Here is a 21,273-nt window from a genome sequence, read left to right as displayed (position 1 = left end):
AACCTCATGGAATGAATACACAAAGGTTTGCTTTAAATGTCCCATTCCACTGAATGGAAACAATAGGTATACATCCACTAGCAGATATGGTGAGTGCCACATGTCTTAGGTATTTTCATTTCACAGCCTGCTCCAACTTCTAATTGTCGGCCTCTGCATTTTTTTTTTTGCCTGAGGCGTTTCCAGAAACCCCAGAAAGCTTCTCTGCTGGTGTCATGGGAAGACAAACCCTGGTAACCTTGCTCAATCAATGACTGAATGGCGGCAGTTTCATGTATAAACATACCGACATCCTGGCCCTCTCAGGTGGGATAATTCCGAGGTGTATGTTCCACACCATTTTACTTTAGTCCCCCAAAACTAGTGCTGTTTGTCTTAATATGAGGGAAAAAGCAGTTTAGAATCATTGTAAATATGATATAATTGAAAGGAAAATTATGGCGCTTGATTTTAAATGTTTGTTTAGGCTAATATTTAATTAAACTGTTCTTACAAGCCATCATTTTGGGAAGCAGATTTGGCCAAACAGATAGGGTGTCCGCCTACCACATGGGAGGTCCAAGGCTCAAACCCGGGGCCTCCTTGACACGTGAGTTGAACTGGCCCACAGGCAGTGCTGATGCGTGCAAGGAGTGCCCTGCCATGCAGGGGTGTCCCCTGTGTAGGGGAGCCCTATGCTCAAGGAGTGCGCCCCATAAGGAGAGCCGCCCAGTGCAAAAAAAGTGCAGCCTGCCCAGGAATGACGCTGCCCACACAGAGAGCTGACACAGCAAGATGACGTAACAAAACGAGATAGAGATTCTGGGTGCCCCTGACAAGAATACAAGTTGACACAGAAAAACACTCAGCGAATGGACACAGAGAGCAGACAACTGGGGGGAGAGGGGTGGGAAAGGGGAGAGAAATAAACTTTTAAAAATTAAAAAAAAAAAGAAGTCATCATTTTTATTTCCCAGGAAAGCACAATGAAGATCATATATGTCTTTCCAGTTGCTGCAAATATTGGCTTAATACTTATAATGAACGATTTTAAAAAGATGATAATATAAAAAATAATTTTCATTTAGATATTTATTTAACTTTTTAAAGGATCTCCACATCTATCAAGGGAGGCAGCATGATATTGTCATTAGAAGTTGAACTTTGGAGTCAGACAAACAGACAAGGCTTGAACCGTGGTTTCAAGATCACACCGGGCTTTATGTATCTGATAATGTGGATGAATTTCAAGCTCATTATACTTAGAGTAAAAAGACAATCTCAAAAGGTTACAAAGTGTATGATTCCATTTACCTAACATTCTAGAAGTGAAATAATTATAGAGAAAGAGAACAAATTTGTTTTTGCCAGGGGTGGGGACAGAAATATGGAGTTAGGTTGACTATACAGGGTCAGAACAAGGGAGTACTTATGGTAATGGAACAATTTTGTATCTTGATTTTGGTTGCAGTTACAAGAATATACAGATAGTTTCAAATTGCTTAACCCATCCCTCCTGCATACGCACAATCACAAGTAAAAACTGGTGAAAATAGAAAAAGGTCTATAGTATAGTCGACAGTATTTTACCAATTTTATTTCCGTATTCTAAAATTTTACTATAAAAGATGTTACCATTGGGGTAAGATTAGGGAAAGGTTCACAGGACATGACATAGTATCTTTGCAACTTCTCGTGAGTCTATAAGTATTTTTTAATGAAAAAATAAGAGCTTTATGAGTCAATTGGAAATTTGAACACTACATGCCTATTTGATATGTGCTATTAAGTAGTTATTGTATCTACAGAACTGAATGAGAGAGAGTATAAACTACAATGTAAACATAATCCATGCTTAGTGGCAATGTTCCAAAATGTGTTCATCAACTGCAATGAATGTACCACACTAATGAAAGAAGTTGATAATGTGGATAAAAGTGGGAGGTGTGGGAAGTGGGGCATATGGGAATCCCTCATATTTTTTTATGTAACATTTTACGTAATCTAAGTATCTTTTAAAAATAAATAAAAAATATATAAAAAGAAATTATTGTTGAAATTTAGGTGTGATAATGGTATCATGTCTATGATTTTTGCCTTTTAGAGATTAATAATGCATATTCACAGATATAGGATGTTTGGGACTGTCTTCAAAGTAAAAGGGAAGGTAAGAAAGGGGTTCAGCATATAGGTGAAACAGGATTGGCCATAAATTGATAAGTATTCATACTGGATGATGAGAGCATGGAGATGAATTATTCTACTTTTGCACATATTTGGGATTTTCTAGTATAAAAATAAAATTAAAAAATTAGTAATTTCTTAAACATACTTTAATCTCAATTTTCCCCACATAAGCTTTATTCAAATGTACCTCTTCAAACTAATTGCAAATGTCATATTCTCAGTCAATTCCATATATCAATTTATTTGATCATATAAAGGCTTTAATTCTCCAGCCAGTGATTTGTCAAATGAACACAGGGAAACTGGACACAGATTTTAATGGCAAAATCTTTTAAGCAGTCAATTTAAATGTCCACTGCACACTAGATAAGATGGACTTCATTTTAATTTGCAAATATATTTTTAAAGATTTCATTTAATCCTCTAAGGACCAAATTATGTTCTTCCTTTCTTAATAAGCAAGCACAACATGATCAAGTGTCAATTCAGGTTAAGAGGAATGGGCAGCCAGGCTCCAGTGCCTTTATATTTTATTACCTGAGATCTAAGAATTCTCCCAAAGATGAGAAATAGAAATCATTTTCTCAAACAATACTCAAACTTTTCGCTCTTTTCTGTTCACTAAAACAACAAGAAGATTTTCTGTCCATGGCACTGATTGTGCCTGAATTAGAATTTTGGTAATCACTTTGACACTTGGCGATGCATGTTATAACAGGACTACATGCACTTTGTACCTGAGTTACTGAAAACAGACAGTGGTAATAGATGCATTTTCAGAAATAATCTAAATCTTTGTCTTTAGGTTAAAATACATGTGAGATTTTATGAAGAAATTTTGCTTACCAGGAAATTCATCAAAATTGTATTTACCTTAACTGTTAATAAAATGATTAATAGGCTTTTATATTAATGGCTCATTTTACATTTGATTTTTTCAATTCAAAATATTCTTTATCTTTTTTTTTTTTTTCATTTTAAACTTCAACACTTTGGCATTACCAGAGCCTTAATCCAAGGCTCCAAAATTCTCCATCTCAATCTCAACTCATCAAAACTTAATAAAGTCCTTGAACAAATATGTTATAAAACATAGTATATCAATATCCAAATCATGTTAATCTCTTCCACATTTCTCTAAAGTGGATGGGAGGTAATTCCTTATGTTCTACCAGTGTTGACAAACTTTTTGTTATATTGCATAAGTAAAAGTTATTTTCTGGAGAAAGGAAAATACAACTAGCTAAAAGAGTTGAAATACGTTGATTTTTGTGAGGTAATATTGTTATTCCTTATTTGTGACCATTGGGTGAGAACTTTTCTCCCTAGTTCATTTAATGCTGCTAGTGACATCAAACATTCTACTGCCTTTATAGAACTCACCTGTACTACTAATGTTGCTTTGTACTTTCTGCTGCACATCTGGGGTCTAAATCCCACTTTGATGAGAGTTCCACTAGTGTTAATAGGAAGTAGTTCTCCAACTTGAGGTTTAACAAAAAACTCTGGATCACTGCCAGGGAGGAAGTATGCAGTAAATGGTTCTGAATTCCTGGAACAAAAGTGTGAAAATCAACTTATTAAATTAGGTCATCAGCCCATTCTTTTGGTAAAATTTGATGTGTAAAGTTTGTATCCTGCTGGAAAGGGACTATAGTTAAACATTAATGGTGCTATGCAGCTTTGAGCCTGATGCGTGTTATTTTACGGAACGCTTGCATAATGATAATGAAGAGGCATTTTTCAAATTACAGAAAAGTGTCTTTCTTCCCAGGTTGAAAAAATGAATTCCTAAATGTTTTTTTCAACCACCTCTTATATTTACAATGTACAAAGAGAAAAATTCCATGCCTATAAAAATTGAATGAATTCAATGTTCCAAATGAAAATTCAGTCATTTGTAAATAAACTCATATGTAAAATGAATGACCAAAAGAGCAATCAAAGCCTTGTTTATACTGTTACTTCATTCTGATATTTTCTCACTCTCTTTTGGCTTTCCACATGCTAATTGAGATGAAACCACTTTAAAGACTCATTAAGTATTCTTGGACTTGAAATTGGGTTGCTATTTAAGTGACGTTTAAGATTCAAGTAACCATCTTTATGTCAATGTTGATTATATTTGACATGAAGACCAAGAAAGAAGTTGAAGAACTTCCTGGTAGAATAAAGCAAGGGAGGGACACACTAACGAGAGACTTTAAATGACAACTTTAAAATCCAAATTGACAGGGGACATGTAAGTAGAAGTAAAGTGAAGCCCCAGAGACCCTGTTTAACAGTGAAACATAGAGGAAATGGTGATAATTAAGGTTGAAACTTGGCAATCCTTTCAGCAAATGTTTACTGAATATCATGGCAGAATGTGGAGTCTGGATGGTGCTGGCCTGGACTGAAATCGTAGCTCTAACTAGGTGCACTACTTCAGGCAATTTACTTCACCTTTCTGTCCCTCAGTTTCATCACCTGTTAAAAGAAGCCCATGTAAAACCATTAGATGATCACCAGACATGTGGGATGTACTCAATAAAGCTGTATCACTATAGTTCTTATTATTGCATTGTTGCTATAAAAAATTTATTACTAGTACTAGGCAAAGATGCATAGTGCAATAAACGAGGGATGAATAAGACAAAGTGCTCATTCTCAAGAAGCTCAATCAGTCTAATGTCACGTTTTTAAATAATTGGTTTAAAGACAGCTGACCAATGGGGGAAAAACACCTTACATACATTTCTAAAATATTAAAGATAAATGGAAGACACAAAAATATAAAGGAATTGTTGTGGTTGAAGCTGGGATTGGGACTCAACCATGATTACTGAGCTATTATAATGTTTATTCTGTGATTTCTAATTATCTTAACAGTAAGAACTGATCTTACAGTCTAGGGCAACCTGGTGATACCTAGTATTTTCCTAGGATGCTTTCATAAAACAATGTAGCAGATTCCCTGTATCTGAACAGACTTCATTATCTTATTTCCAAACTTTAAAAATATTCTATAAAAAAAAATATCCAAAAAGCTTAAACAAAAAATTAAATCTTAACTACAAAATTTTAAGGTGGTAGGGAGATGTATGTCATCCTTTCATGATGTTACGCATGTTTGTTTTGTAAATTCACAAATTTTACTATAGATTTATTATTTATGTATGTCCATGTATAAATGATATACTTCAATAAAATTTTATTTAAAAAAAAACCTTAAAGTTTTCCCTGGAAATAAGAAAAATATAGTTGATGAATGCCTCTCTATATAGATAATAAAAAGTATAACCATTATTTATTAATCACCTGTTACATAAGATTTCAGTCACATCTCTTGAATGAACTTGGGTTAAGTTATCAAAAATGGGGAGTGTTTAGACTGGTTTCCAGGAAACAGGGCAGACAGGAGTCTGGTACCTACCAACTACATTCTTTGGGGGAAGGGGAAGAAGGTTCCAGTATGGAGGAAGAAGTTGAAAGGTCTGCACCCTTGATGATGGAAAGAGTGGTTGAAGAACCAGGAGATTTAGTCCCAGACCTGATATGGTGTCTTTCTGCGCTTGACACACAACAGCACCTGACGGTTGTAAAAGTTTTCGTCACTGCTTGAGGAGAAGTCACTACGAAGAGAGGCAAACAGTGCCCCACCTTTGTCCTCTGCCCTGATAACGCATGTAAGTCAACTCGTCCAGGCTCTACTGTCGAAGGAGACTATATTAGTCAGCCAAAGGGGTGCTGATGCAAAACGCCAGAAATCTGCTGCACGTTATAAAGGGTATTTATTTGGGGTAGAAGCTTACAGTTATCAGGCCATAAAGCATAATTTGCTTCCCTCACCAAAATCCATTTCCACATGTTTGAGCAAGATGGCTGCTGACATCTGCGAGGGTTCAGGCTTCCTGGGTTCCTCTGGGCTCAGCTCCTCTGTTTCCTCCACAAGGTCAGCTATAGACTATGAGGCTCTCTAGGCTTTGCCTCTCTCCACAAGGTCAGCTGTAGATTATCAGGCGAACGGCTCTGTCTCTTTCCCCAGGGCTCCAGCTCAAGACTTCAGCATCAAACTCCAACATCAGAAACCTGTAACTCTGTCCTTTGCCATGCCTTTTATCTGTGAATCCCCACGCACCAAGGGGCAGGGACTCAATGCCCTAATGACATGGTCAAATTTAAAGCCCTAATCATAACTGAATCATGCCCAGGTACAGATGAGATTACAAACACTATCCAATATCTATTTTTAGAATTCATAACGATATCAAACTGCTATAGAGACCCTGTCTAAGAAGGGGGAAGCCTGAGCAAAGGGCTCCACTAGCTATGAAGAAGGTGGAAACATGAGAAGCTAAAGGACTTCAGGAATTCCATGGGGCCAGTGAAACACCTCAAAAATCCCTTTCCTTTTAGAGGCAAAGAGAGGAAATCGGAGGATCTGAGACCCAAAAACATAGTGGTATTATAGATGTATATCCGGCCTATAATCTTATAATTCAGGTCCTGCCAAATCCCTGCCCTACAGATAACTACCAGTGCATGAGTTATTACAGTTTTGCCACTATGATATGCAGACCCTTTTTCTTAATAAAACAGTGATCTAAATTTCTCTTATGAGATAAATCTTTATAAATATACCTTTTAAACCAATTTTCCAATTATATACCCTTGGATCACTGGGACTGGCAGATGGGATTAAAGTATTTATGGTGCACAACCAAAGTGATTTGTAAATTCACAGACACATGAATTTGTATGGACACAAACTTTGGGTAAGTTAACAAGTCATTGAGACAGGCCTACACTTGAACTAAACCACTGAAACATTCTATTTTAGTCATCTCCTATGCAATGATAAAAATAGTGTTTAGTTTAGAAAACTAGCTAAAAAAATTAAGATGTCAGCTACTGCTGATGATGGAAGATGCTAAAAATTGAAGCAATCACCAATGTTTTTCAGAAGAAAAACAAAAATGCTGGTTGCATCAGATAATGCATTGTTGAAGCAATTAACTTTGGCATGTGATTTATGATATGCATGGGCCTACTACACTTTACGTGAAAAAAGTTTGACGAAATGATTTTATTGGATATTCTGGTCTATGCAAAATATGCTCAGCCAATGGAAAAAATAAATGATAATTGAAGAGTCACTTTATTTAAGATCAGGAAAATATGTAACATCCAAGAAAATTAAATTCAAGAGACACTCAGCAGGTATTCATTCATTATCTTTTTTATTTTAGAATTTTTAATTTTGTTAGAATCAGCTAAGTTCATTGTTACCCTTAATAGATTTATAATTAGATGAAGCATATTAAACCTGAGTATGGCAGTGACAAAATTTATCTCAATAGCTTTACAAAAGATTTATCTTGTATATCTTGAATCACTCAGGGTTTTAAGAGCTTGATTTTAATTTTTCTTATATGTTAGCATATATTATGTGGGACATAATGTGCTAGAGTTTTGTCACAAACTTGGGGATACAAGGACTTCAGATAGCACCACCTAAAATGTCAAAGGCATGATTCTAGCTCTAGCTATTTCATTTATTCAGCAGGCCTTTCTGAGTGTCTATATTTGTTACATACTCCTAGAGGTAATGGGGCACGAAAAGAAGTAAAACAAATGGTTCCTTTATTCAAATAGCCATATTTGAAAAAATAAGCCATATAGACAAATACTCGTACAAACAAAACCACTGAAAATAAAAAAGGCAGCATTTACTAACAACTGAATCAATGCTACAGAAAATAATAGTTGTAGGAATTTACAGGAGAAAAGAATCTATGAGTTGGGCTGGTCAAAAAAAAAATGGTGGAAACATACTTTAACAGAATGACTCTGGCTGTGCTGAATAGAGTGTAAGGAGAAAAGGTGGAAAGAAGTCTACCAGTAAAGAAGCTTTGCAATAATGTAGGCTAAAAACACAGTCACCTTAGATCAAGATGGAAGCAGTGGCCATGGTGAGACATGGTGGGATATTGGTTATATTTTATAAGTGGCACTGGTAAGTGTGCTAATGGTTCAGGTGTGGAGGGCAACAGAGAGGAATGAAAGTTTGCTCCAAGCTCCTTGGCCTGAGAAAATGCAAAAGCAGGAATGCCATTTCCTAAGACGGGAGGACTTTAAAAATAACCAGCTTGGGGAGAAACTCAAGAATTTGTTTTTGGACATGTTATGTTAAAGGTGAATATAAGAATCCAAATAGTGATGTTGAGTAGATATTTGGTTATATGAAGTTCAGGAAAAAGTCCTAAACTGTAAGTATAGATTTTGGTGTCTTTGGAACACAGATAGTAAAGTCATTAGACTGGTAATACCACCTGGAGAGCGAGCGCAGATAGAGAAAAAAAAATCTGAGATTAAGCCCTGGAGCACTACAATGTTTAAAAGTTAGGGGAATGAGAAGGGTCCATGGAGGAAATCTGAGAAAGAGCAGTCAGTAAGAGGCAGAAATCAAAGTAAGATTGGTGTTCAGAGTTCCACATGAGGACTGTGTTTCAGGAAGGAAGGAGTGGGTGAAAAGTGTCAAATAAAGGGCATGGGTCACATGAGATGAGGGGCATGAAGTAACCTTTGGATTGAGAAATGTGGAGAGTGTTCTACAATCCAAGAGAACACTGTACTTGAGATGAATGCCTCATCTGAGCGGATATTGAAGTCATCATGAACTAAAACAAGGGTGATGCAGGAGAGTGACAGTGAACTGGGGCCTGAGGGGACATGTGACAGTGTACCTGTCACAAAATGAATTAGGATAAGTAAAGGTGGGAAATTTTGATGGCATGAGTTTCAACATTGGGGTGGTGACAGGAGGGAAATGAGCCATGTGTTGTAGTAATAAAGAGTGAGGTGGCTCCTGCCCAGCCACCAGACCTAGTGGTCAGTAGGTCCTGGGGAGGGCAGGAGGTTTAGCATTCATGCCCTGAAGCTTCAAATGTCTGTAGCACCCAACCATTAAGTCAACCAAAACACTCCCTCTCATTTACAAATAGCACCTAAGGGCACGTTACTGCCCCTGGTTCAGAAGAACAGGACCTAGTTCCAAAGCTCTATGTTTTCTTGCTCTATGCTTACACTGACCCATCTATGTGAACTTTTCAAACTTGTAAAGCTCTATACAATTCTACACCATGATTATTGTTACATGGACCCACCAGTCCCATTTTAATGGGAGGTTGGTGTGGCTTCCAGGAGATTCTCCTTCTTCACCTAGAAGTTCCATTTTTTAAAATGTTTTAATCATGTACCCTCTGTGAGCACACAACTTACATAGATGTAGATGCACAACTGAAGAAAACAAAGTATAACTCTGTTTCAATCCTAAGGATGTATACATGTGTTGGGGTTTGGGGAAAGGACATGGAAAAGAATAACCTTAACCCAAACAATGAGACTGCTATGAGAAATCCAGACCCTAGGGAGTGATGACAAGTATTTATAGAAATTATTCCTTCCTTTATGTGACATTCCTTAAATAATACTGCCCAGTAGGATAGCTCTTCTGCCTACCTCTGCCAAAGCTAATGCTGGAAATAATTCTTAATGGAACAGGGGCATTTAGCTGTTTTCTCAGGGCTGTTGGTTGTTGAAAATGTAGCCGGTTAAGTATGCTGTGTTCTTTAGACTACCGCAGCTCATAGTGGCTTGAATTTGAAGTTAATTGAACACCAAGCTGGGGTAGGATGTGAACAGGGGTGTCTATTTGGGTGGAACCAGTGAAAGGTGAGGCTAGAGCAGGGGTACCTTGTCTAAGAAAATGTATTGACCACCATGCACTGCCAAGTCTAGTAATTTCAATCTCCGTTGTGATTGGGTTAATGTGTGTGTGTGTATGTATGTGTGTTCAGGTAAATTGGAGATAACATCTACTTTGTAGTATCATTGTAAAAATTAAATAATACTATAGAAGCTAGACATTTGGTGAGCTTGCAACAAATATTTTCTATTACTTTTGTGTTGTTCAAAAGTAGAGGAGACAAGAGAATAAGGCAAGCTGTGATCATGAATAATCACTTAAGCAAACTCATATAGCCCTAAATTTGACCCAGCTCTGATTTTAAGTGAAAACAAGCTATTTTCAGTCCTTTTCATTATTAACAATATCGTTAAAAATAAATAAATGAGCTGTTTTGATACTTTTAACTTTTTATTTGGATTTTTAAAAATATGTATTTTCCATAAGAAGAAACTGAGCTCCTCTCTCACATGTCGTACACTCAATCATATTCCCCTTCCTCCCTTCTTCCCTTCCTTTGGACCTCCTTTATACACACACACATGTTCTTTCTCTAATACATACATACATAATATGCAGTCACATACCAGACAGATGTATATTTATCCAGAAGCAGAAGCAGGCAACACTTCTATCTATCAGGGGATATCTATTTCATTAGGGAAATATAAAACTTTCCAAGTCTTTACCATCAGCCACTCATATTTGGCTCCTTTCCTCTCCAGCCTCTGGTCCTTGTTTTCAGTTCCTTCTCTCTATCTCTCTCACTCTCTCTCTCCTTCTCTCTCTATTAGTTTTTATTGTAGTAACATAAATAAAGCCTAAATTCTCCACTTTTTACCACATTCAGATATATAATTAGTAGTATTAACTACATTCACAATGTTGCACTACCATCACCATAGACTATTACTAAAACTTGTCATCACCCCAACCAGAATTTCTGTGCCAATTAACCATTAACTCCCCATTCCCTACATCATCCCAGCCATTAGTATCCTATACTCTAGTTTCTGACTGTACAAACTTGCTTATCCTAATTGTTTCATATCAGTGAAGTCATACTATATTTTTCCTTTTGTTCTGGGCTTATTTCATTCAACAAGATGCCTTCAAGATTCATCTTTTTTGCATTTATCAGAACCACGTTCCTGTTCATGGCTGCATAATATTCCACTGCATGCATACATATATATATATATATATTTTTAAGTTAACAACTTTATTTCAAATTCACAAAAATAAAAGAATGGAAAAAGGTAGCTCAAGTTATGAAAACATTACTTCTAAAAAGTTTTTTAGGCGCCTTTATCTCAGCTAATTCCAACTGCTAACTTAGTTGTTCCTCTAGTATTCAGAAACTTATACAAATGAACACAGATTAAACGACATAGCCAAGATCCTCTTATTAATGAAAAAAATGAACAGAAAAAATGCTTAATTGTATACATAGCTCACAAAATGAAACCCCATTTTTTTTACCTTTAGAATTAATGTACTGACTTCGCTCTTGTTATAAAACATTGCAATATTGCTGTTAGCTATAGACTATAAATTATATCAGTTATATTTTTGCATTATCCCTTGCATGTATATACCACATTTTGCTTATCCATTCATCTGTTGAGGGACATTTGAGCTGCATCAATCTTTTGGCGATTGTGAATAATGACACTATAAACATCAATGTGCAAATGTCTGTTTCAGTCCCTGCTTTCAATTATTTTGGGTATATACCTAGAAGTGGGATTGTCAGGTTATATGATAATTCTAAACTTCTCTTTGTGAGGAACCACCAAAGTGTTTTCCGTAGTGACTGAACCAAATTACAGTCCCACCAAAGATGAACAAATGAAAATAAGAAGAAAATGAAATAATAATAAAAAACAAATACAATACAAAAGTAAAAAATAATAAAATTTAAAAAAACTTTTTTCATTATGCCTTTCATCACTGTAAGATCTGTTGTCTTTTATGTATACGGACAAATTCTTTCATATATTTACCCACTGTCTCATTTTTTGCTGTATCTTCAAAGAAGCTTTTGGTTACGGAAAAGTCACATAGAAAATACAGGGGATTCCCATATACCCAACCCCCTCCTCCTTTCCCACACTCCACTATTAATAACATTTTATATGTGTATGGTACATTCGTTACAATTGATGTACAAATATTGAAGCATGGTACTAACCATGGTTAATGGTTTACATTATGGTTTACATTTGGCACTTTAAACCTTTATAGTTTTAACAAAATATATTTTTTTGGCTTTGCTTTTGGGGAGGTTTTGGATCACAGAAGGGTCACAACTGTGGCAGGACAGGATCACAGGTGTGGCATGTCAGTGATGGGAGGATATGTGGGAGCGGTACATCTGCAGTATGCTTCAATGACATATGATTATGTTCAAGTGGTCATGCAGTGTTGTCTCAGGGGATGGATACCCACACAATAATCAAAAATCATTGAATTCCCATCCTTGGAAGTCCTGCTATATTCCCTAATAGAGCAGCAAGAATCCCCTGATTCTGCCCTCCTTCACTAGGGCAGTGCCTAGTGAAGGAGGACAGACCATTATGCCAACCTTGATATTGATTGTTGTACTTATGAACCTTTTCTTGTGAAAGTGAAACTTAGCCTAGTATTATATATTGCTTAAGCGGGTTACCTCCTGAAAACCACCTTGTTGCTCAAATGTGGCTTCTCTCTAAGCCCCCTGACATGACTTCTGGGGATGAGCCTCCCTGGCACCATTATTATCAAGTGCCAATTAGAGATGCATCTGGAAAAGACCTTGACCAAAGGAGGAAAATGGTAAATATAAATGAGTTTTTCTGGATAAGAGATTTCGAAGTGAGTTAGTTCATTCCAGATGTTACGCTTATGCACTTCTCAGCAGGATCTCACTGACTGCCACAATAAACAGTGCCTCAAAGAGTGGGGATCCTGAGGGCTCTATAGATACCTAGATACTACAGACAGGGCAAACAATCTCAGGAATTCACCACCCTGTCAGTGGGCCTTACTTTGGAATATATGCTCCCCAATGTAACAGAGTTAGACTCATTTATAATTTCCTAATACATGGCTATAATATCTTGTATTTGAATCTATAATTAGCACTATACTTGTTAAATATATGTCCCAGAGACCTAAATCTTTCATCTGTCCATATGCCAGTTGAACCCTGAATATAAACAGAGTTGCAACACCTACCGTCCCATTCATTGAACTTACCCAGGTCAACTAACTAATCATCAGATGGGCAATGCCTATCCCCCAAAAACAGAAAGTATCTACAACTGCAAGCAAGACAGATCCATCTATGTGCCCCTTGGGATCTAAGCTCCCTCTCAATCAGAAACAGAGTGGCCATCAACATCTCAAAATCCTCAAGATTGAGGAATGAACAAACATAAGGGGGGAATGCAACTATGGACTAAAGTAAATTCATTATTATTCTAGCAATGGAAGAATCTGTACCATTGATATAAAGGCAATCGCCACCAGAGTTTTGGAGGGGAGGTTGAGGGAAGAATATGTGTAACATGAGAACATTTTTGGGATATTGGAATTGTCCTGCATGACATTGCAATAACAAATACAAGCCATTGTACATTTTGTCAAAACCTATAAAGTTGTGTGAGGCAAATTATAAATACTAATGTAAACTATAGTCCATGGTTATTAGCAATGCTTCAATATGTATTCATCAATTGTAACAAATGTACCACACTAATGAAGGATGTTGTTAGTGTGGGAAAGTGTGGGAGGAGGAAGGTGTAGGGTATATGGGAATTCCCTATATTTCTTATGTAACATTTATGTAATCTAAAGCTTCTTTAAAAATAAAAAATGTAAAAATTTAACAAATGCTCCTATATTTCCATATCCTCTGCAACACTTGCTATTTCTCATTTTTAATAGCAGCCATTTTAGTGGGGGTGAAATGGTATCACATTATGGTTTTGTTTTATATTTCCTTAATGGCTAATGATGTTAATCACCTTTCTATGTGCTTTTTGGCCATTTATATATCTTCTTTGGATAAATGCCTATCAAATCTTTTGTCCGTTTTTATTGGGTTGTGTATCTTTTTGTTGTTGAGTTGTAGGATTCCTTTATAAATTCTGGATATTAAACCCTTATTAGATATGTGGTTTCCAAATATCTTCTCCCATTCTGTAGGTTGTCTCTTTACTTTCATGACGAAGTCCTTTGAGGCACAAAAGTTTTTAATTTTAATAAGGTCCCATTTATCTATTTTTGCTTTTGTTGCTCATCCTCTTGATGTAAAGTCTAAGAAATCATTTGCCTATCACAAGCTTCCCTCATTTCCTTCTAGGAATTTTATAGTCTTGGTTCTTATATTTAGGTCTTTGATCCATTTTGAGTTAATTTTTGTATATTGTGTGAGATATGGGTCCTTCTTTATTCTTTTGCATATAGATATCCAATTTCCCCAGCACCATTTGTTGAAGAGACTAGTATATTTTTATCCTAAGTCTTCAGAACATTTTGCAGTCCTAAATCATCATGCCTAAAATTATGTCTTGGAAACTTTTGTTACTATGTCATAAAAAGTCAAGTGACAGTGAAATATATTCCTTCAAACAACCTCTCTCTGCCTTTTCTCTTTCCTCCACTACTGGGGGAATGGATGTTTAGAGATCATTTAATTTAGGGCACAAAGTAGCCACAATGACACAGATTTCCATTCATTTTTCTCCTTCCTCCTTCCTCAATCCTCAGCAAACACTAAAAATGACAATAGGCTACAGGGGTCCCTCCTCATCAGAACTTACTTTACTCTTAATACTTGGGGAAAGGGGGGGTGTTGATTGGGTTCATGGGGAACCTCTTCAAATTCTGAATATTATTAAGATAACCTATCTTCCTATCCAATCCTGGTTCTTTCCTGCACACTTCCTATTAGTTCTCTAGATCTCCAGGGTGACCTGTTATTTTTAATACGAGCCTTGCTACAGCCTGCCCAGACCTGCAAAGTGAGTTAGATATATCCATTAGCTCATTTACATCATTGAGTCATCCAAAATAAATTCAATGACTGACTTGCCATGTGACAATAGACTGGTTTTTTTTTCAAATCTGGTTCAATATTTGAAATTCAGTCAATGTAAATTGCCATATCAACAAGCAATAGAAGAAAACTGGCATGATAGTATCAATTGGTGCCAGAGAAGCAGTTGACGTAAGTCAACACTCATTCGTGATAAAGACTCTGAGAAAATTAGGAATACAGAGGAACTTCCTCAAATTTATGAGAATCATCTATAAAACTCAAAAACTTCTCTAAATATAAAGTTTATTACCAAAACAAAGTTTTATAGCTATCATCATACATAATGGTAAAAGGCTAAATGCTTTCCACCTATGATTGGAAAAAAGGGCAAAGATTCCACTATTGTCACTCTTACTCAATATAGTACAGGCAGTTGCAGCCAGTGCAATGAGACAGGAAATAAAATAAAGTCTTACAAATAAGAAATGAAGAATAGAAATGTCACTATTTATCAAAGACATGATTATCCATGTAGAAAATTCAAAGGAATCTCAAAATTAAACTTGTAGAATTAGTAACTGTTCAGCAAATTCAGAAGACACAAGATAAGCATGCAAATATCAACTGTATTACCATATACTAGCAATAAATGTGAAGATTGATATTAAAAACACAATATCATTTATGATCACTCTAAAAATGAAATTTCTGGCTATAAATCTATCAAAACTTGAACAGAATCTACACGCCAAAAATTAAAAACCCTGATGAAAGAAATCAAAGAAGATCTAAATAAATGGAGAAACATATCATGTAGGGTATAGTACAGCAAATATGCAAAAGTATATAGAATATAGTGAAAATGACAGTTCAATATAGTAAAGATGTCAATTCTCCATAATTTGATCTATAAGTTTAACTAAATTCCTATCAAAACATAGCAAGACTTTTTGTAGACAAAGACAAACTTTTTCTAAAGTTTGTACAGAAAAGTAGAAAGCGTGAGGAATCGCTCTATCCAAATGTGGTATTGGCAGAGAAGTAGACACATGGATCAATAGAACAGAATAGAGAACTCAAAAATAGACCAACGTATATACACTTACATGATTTTAAAATGTTTCAAAAGCAATTCAATGTAGAAAGGATGGTCTTCAACAAATAATGTTAGACATCCACAGAGAAAATAATGAAACCACATATTGCACCATTTACAAAAAAAATAATCCAAAATGTAACAGGGTTTTAAGTTTAAAATGTGAAACTATATAACCTTTACAAGAGATCAGTGGAGAAAATTTTTGGGATTTAGTGCTAAGTGAAGAGTTCTTCTACATAACACTCAAAGCATGATACCTAAAAAAAAAAAATAACTTGGACTTCATCAAAACTAAAAACTTGTACCACAAAAAAACAAAACAAAACAAAAAATGTTGTTAAAAGGATAAAAAGGCAAGCTATAGACTGGGTGGAACTATATGAAAAACACATATCTGACAAAGGACTAGTATCTAGAATAAAGAACTCTCAAAACTCAACATTTAAATTTTTTAAAATACCATTATAAAATGGGTGAGAAATGAAAAGATATTTCACCAAAGAGCAGCTACAAATAGTCAATAAGCACATGAACAGTTGTTTAGCAATTCTTACCAGTTGGGAAACACAAATCAAAACCACATTGAGATGTGGTGAATAGGTGGGTACACCTATTAGAACAGCTAAAATTATAAAAAAGAAGTGTGAAAATACAAAATGCTGGTGAAGAGTCAGAGAAACTTCATCACTCATATATTGCTGGTGAGAATATAAAATGGTATAGTCACTATGGAAAATAGTTTTGCATTTTCTTACCAAACTGAGAATTTCATGCTATGGTGACCCTGGGAGATAAAGTCTGTAAGCTACTGACTGGGGAAGGATATGATTTAGAATAGAAATGGGGACTTGTGGCTCATCTGGTCTGGATCCAGTGCTTCAGGCAAGCAAAAATATACTACATTGCATTCTCTCACAATAAAGATGCTTAAGAGTACTTCATTTTTTCCTAATATATGATCCTAAAAGTTGAGCTACAACCCCGAGAATATGCTCAGAGAATCATTTATACAAAGCTAATATGCTTCACGGGTTTCCTAAACTAAGGGTTCTATTTTTGTGACATACTCATTTGGGATATACATAACCAGAGATATCTCTATGGACATTAAAACATAGGATACATAAGAATATCAAAGGACTTTAGCCTCTCCCAACATTACATTTTTCCTAGTTGATCAGATGATTAAATATAGGAAACAAATACCTAATAATAACCACAGCAACAACAAAAACAAAACAACATCTACCATTTATTGAACATATACTAAGTTATTAGCATTACACTAAGTGGTTTATATGCATTGCAACCTTTGTCCTAACAGCAACTTTATGAGGTATATTTTGTTACCCCATTTTACAAATGAAGAAATGGAGGCTTAGAGTAGTGAAAATATATACCTGAAAGTCACACAGGCATTTATGGCCACGCAAGAATTGATTCCTAGTTCTTCCTTCCTGTAAAACCAACATTTTTTTTCACCATGACATATTTTAAAAAGAAATTTAGACTTGGAAGAAATTGCTGGTCATATAGTCCAGCCCACATCCAATGTGATGATGTGTTCTTCCAGACAGGCTAATCCTTGGGCTTCTGATTGAATAATCTCTAACAAGGTAAAACATCCTGATTTCCAAATCCATCACTAAATTCAGTTAGCTTTATCTCTGTGAAGCATCTCTAATCTACTCACTGTTTCTCTCCCCTTCTACAAAATAAAAAAAAAATCCAGTTCACCTTTTATTGTTTGAACAGCAGAGATCTCCAACTATCTAACTGATCCAACTTCATTTATTCTTGCTGTTTTCTCATTTGTTCCTTAAATATTTTTAGCTATTTTTTTTCTTTTCCATATATATATATATTACTCATCTGCTTGTAGTACTTTAATCACTTTCCACTACTCTACATAAAGAACAAACTTCTTGCCATGGTCTATAAGAATGGTTTTAAGTCCTGGTTTGCCCAGATCAATCCTAGTTTGACTTATTGCCAAGCCTAATTTTTAATTGTGTTCTCTTTCCATCTCAAGAAATTCCCAGTTTGCACATTGAATTTTTTGGTCCTTCTACCTATAAAGCTTCCCATCACCTGGCTCCAACTGACCTCTTTAGAATCAACTTATCCTCCACAATTCTTTAGCCTCATTGTCTCAGCCACTCTGACCTTCCCTGGTCCTTTATCCATATCCTGCCTTATTCCACCAAAGAACCATTGCCCATGTGGTTTATCTGCCTCTGCAATGCTCTTCCCCTTCTCCTTGCCTTGTTACTTCCTGTGCAACCTTCAAATCTCTCTTCTCCAGAGGAGTTTGCTTGGCCTTCATGACTGAGCTAAATCTTTTCATTATGTGCATTCAAAGCACCATTTACTTCTTGTCATAGTTACCATACGTAACATTTCATATTTATTTAAATGATTTTGTGATTAAAACATTGGTTGAATGAATGAATGATAAAAATAAAAGAATGAATGGCTAAAAGCAATCTGTCCCATTATTGGATGAGGTGATAAAATTATTTCTTAGACACAAACATCATTTCTCTTCCATTCCCACAGAATATGTTCATTTGTTGTATATTATTTCTCTAGAAGCTTCTTGAGGTGATTTTACATCACCCCATTCTGTTCTTCACAAACTTTCAGATACCCTTGAGATTTTTAGGCATCCTCTTAAAATTCACAAATCAGAATGAATCAATTATCCATATTTATCTGACTATCAGCTCCGCAGTTTTATGCTTCAAAATGCCTAGAGTTGCCTTCTCTATTATGATGGTCATTTTCCCCAAAGACTTGTGAATTCTACACAATCAAGTAGCTATGTCCTTTCACTTAGAACTAGCTGTAGAAGGGCAGTAACCCTTCTGAAAGTGAACCCAACAGTAAGGCAGTTAATTTAAACATGCTTATCCAAGGAGATCAAAAGCAGATGTATGGATAGTAATTGTGTGCTTTATCTTGATTTACTGCCATCTTTTTATCATTAGGCATTTGACTTATAGACTTCTTTTCATTGTCTCTTCTTTTAACCTCACTCCAGAGTTCAACCCGATGGTTCAATCTTCAGACTTTCAGAGAGGTATATATGTCTTGATACACAAAATACTTTTTTTCCCCTCTTTTTGTTACATGCTTCAACATTGTCTATTCTCACCAAACATCAATGATATCTATGTAATCAATTTCTGTCTCCTGGTGGAAGGAGTATACTTTTCCAGTTCTGCATATGCTCTACATGGTTATACTAAGCTACTGAATACATGGATACTGTTCTAATAGTTTTTTTTTTTCCTTTATTTTATTCCTTCAACAAACATTTATGGGACACCTATTCATGATCCAGTTACTATACTAGTTGCCACGAATTTTCTGGTGCAAAGACCAGTTTTTTACCCTTTCTTATATTATAGGGACTTCCTGCTGTGGAGGAATACAAGTTTATTCCTAAAGATTATGATGCTTAGTCAGATAATTTCATAGAATACTTACAAAAATATAATTGCTTTACTTCATTCCTGACTCAAATAAATTTAGTTCTATGGCCACAAATATAATTTGTGAATAGTGCCATTCATTTAGTAAATAGTCTCCAATTATTATCCATTATTTTAAAGTAAAATCGTGTGGCCTGTGGTTTTGTTGGCCAAATGTAAAGTTATTCAAAGTATTTTTTAAACTATTAACAAAATTGCTACATTAGCCCAAAGTAATAATTTTTCCTCTTCTTTAATTTAAAGAAAGAGTAATAAATTTGTATACTTGTGAAACAGGTAAAGTATATTTTCTGACACAAGATGAGAATATTTCATTATGGTCTTCCCCTGCCTTTTCATTTCTTTAGTAGCCTCAATGATTACACGTTATGAAGGAATATTAGTGTTCCGCACGTTTATCAAACTCCCACCAGAAAATTATATCCTTGACAGATAAATTCCTTCATTTTTTGTTCCCCCAAAAACCTACTTTTTGAAAGTTGATCACCTGTGCATTCTCAAGATTTTCAATATCTAGAGACAGCATATTTATTGACAGTCTTCTGTTTCATGCAGATATTTTAAATTAACAAACAAGGGAAATAAGAAATATAAAAATCAACAAACATTAGCATAGATACTGAAAGTATATGACACAGAAAATTAAATTGCTAACTGAAAAATATATAATCTATATGTATGTATACATGCATACATATATACAATGGATGGTGATTTCTAAATAAATGACAGGGTTGATCCTCAAGATATTTCTCTTCATTCTAATTTCATGAATTTATTCACTTATTTGCTAATCAACATTTACTGAATACCTAATGTATGAAACACATTGTCAACTGCCAGTTTCTGTGCTCTAGAAGCACATGTTCTTTAAGAATGAGAGATAATTGATATATAGAATATTTACTATGTTCACTGCATAACAGACTTATGGGCAACAAAGGATTATCCATTGGATAATTCTATCAAATATTTACAGAAAATAATACCTATCCTTTTGAAAATAGAAGAGGATGAAATAGTTCTCACCTCATTCTATGAGTCTAGTAATACCTTAATCTTGAAGCCAAAGTCATCACAGTAAAAAGAAAACTTCACACAAATATCTCAGATGAACACAGTCAGAAAATCCTTAACAAAATATTTGCAAATAAAAGTCAGCAACATACAAAAAGGATTATACAACAAGATTCACTGGGGTTTATCCCAGTCATAAAAGGTTGGATTAACATCTGAAAATCTATTAATGTACTATAAAAATTAATGAAAGAACAAAAATTACATGATCATATGAATAGAAAGCAGATAAAGCTGTTGGCAAAATTCAGTAATCTTTCATGATAAAAATTCACAACAAAATAAGAATAAAATGGATCTTCCTCAAACTGATTAAGGGTGTTTATGAAAAACCTACTTCCAATGTCTACCTAATGATGAATGAATGACTTATTTTTTCCCAAACACTGGGAATGAGTCAAGGATACCTGCTCTCACCACTTCTATTCAACATTGTACAGGAAGTTATGGCCAAGTGCATTGAGGCAAAAATAAACAAATAATGAATGAATAAATAAATGAGTGAATATATAAATAAAAGTACCCAATTTATTTTCAGGTGACATAATGATATATGTGTAAATCACACACAAAGAAACTACCAGAACTAATAAACAAGTTTAGTAATATATCAGAATTAATGATCTATGTATAAAAATCAATTGTATTTCTATATGCTAGCAAATAACAACACAAAAAC

The 21,273-nt window shown here is 35.1% G+C and overlaps 1 protein-coding gene across 1 annotated transcript in view; it reads right to left on the bottom strand.

The window, feature by feature from the left end:
- CFAP47 (cilia and flagella associated protein 47) overlaps positions 1 to 21,273 on the bottom strand; it is a 477,175-nt gene that overhangs the window by 2,705 nt on the left and 453,197 nt on the right. The window contains exon 64 of the mRNA XM_071213189.1: positions 3,550 to 3,718. Coding sequence (XP_071069290.1) covers positions 3,550 to 3,718 — 169 coding nt within the window. The remainder of the gene's footprint in view (positions 1 to 3,549; positions 3,719 to 21,273) is intronic.

The sequence above is a fragment of the Dasypus novemcinctus genome, chromosome X (genome assembly GCF_030445035.2).
Source record: "Dasypus novemcinctus isolate mDasNov1 chromosome X, mDasNov1.1.hap2, whole genome shotgun sequence".
Classification (NCBI taxonomy): Eukaryota; Metazoa; Chordata; class Mammalia; order Cingulata; family Dasypodidae; genus Dasypus; species Dasypus novemcinctus.
The sequence above is the reverse complement of the archived record's forward strand: the minus strand, read 5'-3'. Positions and strand labels throughout refer to the sequence as shown.